Source organism: Cebus imitator, unplaced genomic scaffold (genome assembly GCF_001604975.1).
Source record: "Cebus imitator isolate Cc_AM_T3 unplaced genomic scaffold, Cebus_imitator-1.0 Scaffold356, whole genome shotgun sequence".
In the NCBI taxonomy this organism is placed as follows: domain Eukaryota; kingdom Metazoa; phylum Chordata; class Mammalia; order Primates; family Cebidae; genus Cebus; species Cebus imitator.
Genome location: NW_016107671.1, coordinates 679,172 through 684,833, shown reverse-complemented (window position 1 = coordinate 684,833; position 5,662 = coordinate 679,172). Strand labels below are relative to the sequence as shown.

The 5,662-nt window shown below is 54.4% G+C and overlaps 1 protein-coding gene across 5 annotated transcripts in view; it reads left to right on the top strand.

The window, feature by feature from the left end:
• The window catches only part of RYR1 (ryanodine receptor 1), a 151,636-nt gene that overhangs the window by 33,256 nt on the left and 112,718 nt on the right, over positions 1-5,662 (top strand). For all 5 annotated transcript variants that reach the window (XM_037730736.1, XM_037730734.1, XM_037730735.1 and 2 more), the window contains exons 23-27: positions 264-347; positions 1,698-2,005; positions 3,185-3,387; positions 4,465-4,639; positions 4,803-5,011. In XM_037730736.1, coding sequence (XP_037586664.1) covers positions 264-347; positions 1,698-2,005; positions 3,185-3,387; positions 4,465-4,639; positions 4,803-5,011 — 979 coding nt within the window. The remainder of the gene's footprint in view (positions 1-263; positions 348-1,697; positions 2,006-3,184; positions 3,388-4,464; positions 4,640-4,802; positions 5,012-5,662) is intronic.

Here is a 5,662-nt window from a genome sequence, read left to right as displayed (position 1 = left end):
GATGAGAAGAGAGAGAGATGCAGAAAGAGACAGGAGAAAGCAGCAGACAGGAAGAGACAGATGTAGTCAGTCACACAGACAAAGGCACAGGGAAAGACAGAAGTCGAGGAGCCCGAGACCAGGACCAAGAGGGATAGGGCCAGAGCCCCCAGACACCGGAGCAGCAGAGGCAGAGGGAGCTGGAGACCCTGAGGCTGTGGGAGGGGGTGGGGGCAGGGAGCTCTGAGGGTTGTGACCTGTCGCCCCGGCTCCCCCACCCCCAGGACTCTGCTGGCTTTGGGCTGCCATGTGGGCATGGCGGACGAGAAGGCAGAGGACAACCTGAAGAAGACAAAACTCCCCAAGACGTGAGTGTGGGCGGCCAGGTCCTGTCTGGGGATGGGCTGGGGGCTGGGGATGCCGTGCTAAGGGCTAGGGAGGTCCAGGGGTCTTGTGGGGAGGCTGAGATTAGAGAGTAAAGAGCCTTGAGTTAGGGCGAAGGTCATAGGGTCAGGGCCAGGATTGAGGAGTTAGGAGTTCCAGAGAAGGAGAGAGGGTGTGAGTCCAGGATCCAGGGTCAGGGTCTGCCTGGAGTCAGGGGAAATGAGAGCAGAGGTCATATGTCTACGTTAAGGGGCGGGGTCAATGGTAAGAGGTGAGAATCTGGGTGTTGCTGGAGTTGTACGTAAGGGGTCTTGAAATTATAGGTGAGTGATTACAGATCCTAAGTTCAGAGGTCAAAGACTCCAAAACCAGGAGTTTGGGGGCGATGAGGCATGGGATCAGAGTAAGAAACCTCCAAGTGGGCGGATGAGGTGGCTCACACCTGTAATCCCAGCACTTTGGGAGGTTGAGGCAGGAAGACCACTTGAGCCCAGTTTGAGACCAGCCTGGGCAACTTGGTGAGAGTCCTCTTCAAAAAATTTAAAAATTAGCAGGGTGTGGTGGTGGCATGTGCCTGGAGTTCTAGCAGCTTGGGAGGGTGAGATGGGAGGACTGCTTGAAGCCAAGAGTCTCAGGCTGCAGTGAGCCGTGATTGCACCATTGCGCTCCGGCCTGGGTGACAGAACATAGAACGAGACCCTGTCTCAAAAAACAAAAAGAGCCAGGCACAGTGGCTCAAGCCTGTAATCCCAACACTCTGGGGGCCAAGGCGGGTGGATCACTTGAGGTCAGGGGTTCGAGACCAGCCTGATCAACATGGAAAAAGCCCATCTCTACTAAAAACACAAAATTAGCCAGGCATGGCAGCACATGCCTGTAATCCCAGCTACTCAGGAGGCTGAGACAGGAGAATTGCTGGAACCCAGGAGGCCGAGGTTGTAGGGAGGCGAGATTGAGCCATTGCACTCCAGCCTGGGCAACAAGAATGAAACTCCGTCTAAAAAAAATAAATAAACAAAAAGAGGAAAACCTCAAAGTTGGTGTCGAGAGGTCCAAGAGAGTTCCGTTTAGAGATAGGGGTCCCAAAGTCAAGACAAAGGGGTCACAGAGGCCACAGGTCAGTGATGCTGAAGCCCTTGCTAGAATCCCAGGATTCTGGGGTCAGAGGCCGGGGATCCCAAAGCTTATTCTAAAATTTCATAGAACTGCAACATTAGATCCAAGGTCAGAAATGCCAAAGCTGGGACAAGGGCCAGCAGTCAGGGACCTGTAGCACAGAGTCCGGAAGTGGAGGTGAGGGCCTAGTCCCCACCGAGCCCCTGCCACGCCCGCAGGTATATGATGAGCAACGGGTACAAGCCGGCTCCGCTGGACCTGAGCCACGTGCGGCTGACGCCGGCGCAGACGACGCTGGTGGACCGTCTGGCAGAAAATGGGCACAACGTGTGGGCCCGAGACCGAGTGGGCCAAGGCTGGAGCTACAGCGCGGTGCAGGACATCCCCGCGCGCCGAAACCCTCGGCTGGTGCCCTACCGCCTGCTGGATGAGGCCACCAAGCGCAGCAATCGGGACAGCCTCTGCCAGGCCGTGCGAACCCTGCTGGGCTACGGCTACAACATCGAGCCGCCTGACCAGGAGCCCAGTGAGTGCTCACCCGGCCCTGGCCCAGCTCCTACCCCGACTCTGACCTCAGCCCTGACCGCTAATCTCTGACCTGACTCAGCCCCCAAATGGGCTATGTCTTTTTTTTTTTGTGAGACCGAGTCTCACTCTGTCACCCAGGCTAGAGTGCAGTGACGCGATCTTGGCTCACAGCAACCTCTGCTGCCCGGGTTCAAGCGATTCTTCTGCCTCAGCCTCCCGAGTGGCTGGGATTACAGGTGCCTGCCACCGTGCCCCACTAATTTTAGTAGTTTTTAGTAGAGATGGGGTTTCACCATCTTGGCCAGGCTGGTCTTGAACTCCTGACCTCGTGATCCACTCGCTGGGATTACAGGCGTGAGCCACCACACCCGGCCCCAAATGGGCTATATCTATCACATCGAGCAGACTGACCAGGAGGTTAGAGAGAACTGACCCCTCCCCATAACTCTGACCCTTACCCCAGCTCCAACTCAGACTCCGATGAACCACTTCCCTTGACCTGACTCAAGCCCTGCCTCGGCTATGGCTGCAACCCAGAGCCGTCAGCCTAGGAACCCAATGAGTGCCAACCCTGGCCCCTCACCGATTCCTAACCTCTAGCTTTGACTCCTAACCACACATCTCTCAATTGTAGCTACCACATGGAGACAACCAACCTAAGGACTCAGAGAGCCTCTCACCTCTACCCCTAACCTGACCCCTGACCTATCACTAACTCCCAATCCCAGCCTTGACCCCAAACCCTGGCCATGGTCCCCAACCTTCAGTTTCTCAACTCCTGGCCCCAAACCGAATTTCCATCCCCTCGGTAACCCTGGCTCTGACCCTCCAATCCTGGTCTCAACCCTCGATTCTAATCAACCCTAATCTTGACCCTTAACCCCAGACCATAACTCTTAACAGTTCACTGACCTGCCTTTCTCCTTCTGTGTCTCTGTCAGTATCTCTGTTCTCTGAGAACTCTGGCTGCTACAGAGATGGGGGTTTCTCTCACCAGGTCCCTACCTTTCTCTGACTATTCTGAGGTTCCCCAATTCTCCTCTAACTCCAAGAAATTGACCCTCTTCCAACAGTTCCCCAAAGCCCTTTCCATCCCTCGTATCTTCTACCAACTTCGCGATGTCTTGGGACCCACCTCCTCCCCAGCCTCTCTGACTCTACCTGGCCTCATCTGTAGGTCAGGCGGAGAACCAGTCTCGCTGGGACCGGGTGCGTATCTTCCGGGCGGAGAAATCCTATGCAGTGCAGAGCGGCCGCTGGTACTTCGAGTTTGAGGCAGTGACCACAGGCGAGATGCGAGTGGGCTGGGCGAGGCCCGAGCTGAGGCCTGACGTAGAGCTGGGAGCTGACGAGCTGGCCTATGTCTTCAATGGGCACCGCGTGGGTACCTCCTTGGGCACCAGTCTGCCAAGTCCTGTGGTCTCTTCCCACAGCTCATCTACTCTGGTCCTGCCTCTGTCTGTGCCTCACTCTGTCCCTGCTTCCTGCATCTACTGTACCACTCATCCATCCATCTATCCATCCATCCATTCATCCATCCATCCATCTGTCAGACATCCATCTATCCAACCAACAATTCATCCATCCATCATCCATCATCCATTTATACATCTATCCATCATCCATCTATACATCCATCCAGCCAACCAACCATCCATCCATCCAACCAACATAGAGAGACCCCCACTCTACAAAGAATTTTAAGAAAATTAGCCAGGCATGGTAGCATGCACATATAGTTCCATCATCCATCCATCCATCCATCTATCTATTCATCTATCTGTCATCTATCCATCTGACCAGCCAACCATGAATCCATCCATCCATTCAACCATCCATCATCCATCCAATCAACGCTTCATCCATCCATTCTTCCAACCAACCGTCCATCCATCCATCCAACAACCATCTGTCCATCTGACAACCATTTATACAACCATCCTTCCCTCCCTCCCTCCCTGCGTCCATCATCCATGTATCCATCTTTGCACCTGCTTACACTTGCTTCTTTCTCTGCATCCACCCAGGTAGACTCTCAACTTTCCAGTCATTCTTCTGCCCAGCCATATGCCCAACTTCCCATCCACCCATCTGCCTCATTATCCACCCATCCATTTTGTGCACATATATGAGCATGTATGGATCTGCATGAGGGACATTGATAGGTTCATTTTTCCTTTGTGTCCCTCTGCTTGCTGCTGCCTCCAGCCCCCAACTATCACTTTGGTGGTCTACATAATGCCAGCCATGGCAACAGCGGAGAACCCAGGCAGAAGGGATGAGGCACAGAGATTAGTGGGGAGGGAAATTCCTGGGATCATGGATGTATATGTGGTATGCATCCTGAACCTGATGCTTCGAGTACCTGTCTTCACATATCTCTCCCTCCCTGCTTTCTTATCTCTTCATTTCTCTGAGTGTCTCCCCACACCATGTCCTCCCTGCTCCTCCCCACAGGGCCAGCGCTGGCACTTGGGCAGTGAACCATTTGGGCGCCCCTGGCAGCCGGGCGATGTCGTTGGCTGCATGATCGATCTCACAGAGAACACCATTATCTTCACCCTCAATGGCGAGGTCCTCATGTCTGACTCAGGCTCCGAAACAGCCTTCCGAGAGATTGAGATCGGGGACGGTGAGGGCTGAGATCGCTGCACGTGCCCTTTCTGGCTTTCCTCCATCTCTCCTGACCCTGCATGGCGCTTCTGCCTCCAGCTCTCCCATGGCTACCTCCTCCCCTCGGCTCCCCCTGCCCTGCCCACCACCCTCACCCCTGCCCATGCATCCCCTCCCACCAGGCTTCCTGCCTGTCTGCAGCTTGGGACCTGGCCAGGTGGGTCACCTGAACCTGGGCCAGGACGTGAGCTCCCTGCGGTTCTTTGCCATCTGTGGCCTCCAGGAAGGCTTCGAGCCATTTGCCATCAACATGCAGCGCCCTGTCACCACCTGGTTCAGCAAAAGCCTGCCCCAGTTTGAGCCAGTGCCCCTTGAACACCCTCACTATGAGGTAAGGACTGACCCCCACAATGCCTTCTCATCTGCCTTCAAAGCTCCTTCTTTCCACCGTGCTCTTCCTTGAGTTTTTCCTTTCCCTCCATGTTAGCACACAAACCACTTGGAAGCAAGTGTCAGAGTAATGGGCTCTTGGGCTGTGTAACTTGGGGGGTAACTTTGGCAAACCACAGCCTCCTGAGGTCCAGGTGCCTCACCTATAAAGTAGGGGAAAGCCAACCTGGGCAACAAGCAAAACCCCACCTCTAAAAATAAAAAAATTAAGGCCAGGCATGGTGGCTTATGCCTGTAACCCTGGCACTTAGGGAGGCTGAGGTGGGAGGATCTCTTGAGCCCAAGAGTTCAAGACCAGCCTTAGCAACAGAGGGAGACCCTATCTCTACAAAAAATTAAAAAATGAACCAGGCGTGTAGTATGCACATATAGTCCCAGCTACTCCGGAGGCTGAGACGGGAGGGTTGCTTGATTCCAGGAGATCAAGGCTGCAGCGAATTAGGCAGATGTTGTGGCGCATGCCTGTAATTCCAGCTACTTGGGGATGGCTGAGGCATGAGAATCACTTGAACCTGGCAGACAGAGGTTGCAGTGAGCTGAGATTGTGCCATTGCACTCCAGCCTGGGCAAGAAGAGTGAAACTCTCTCAAAA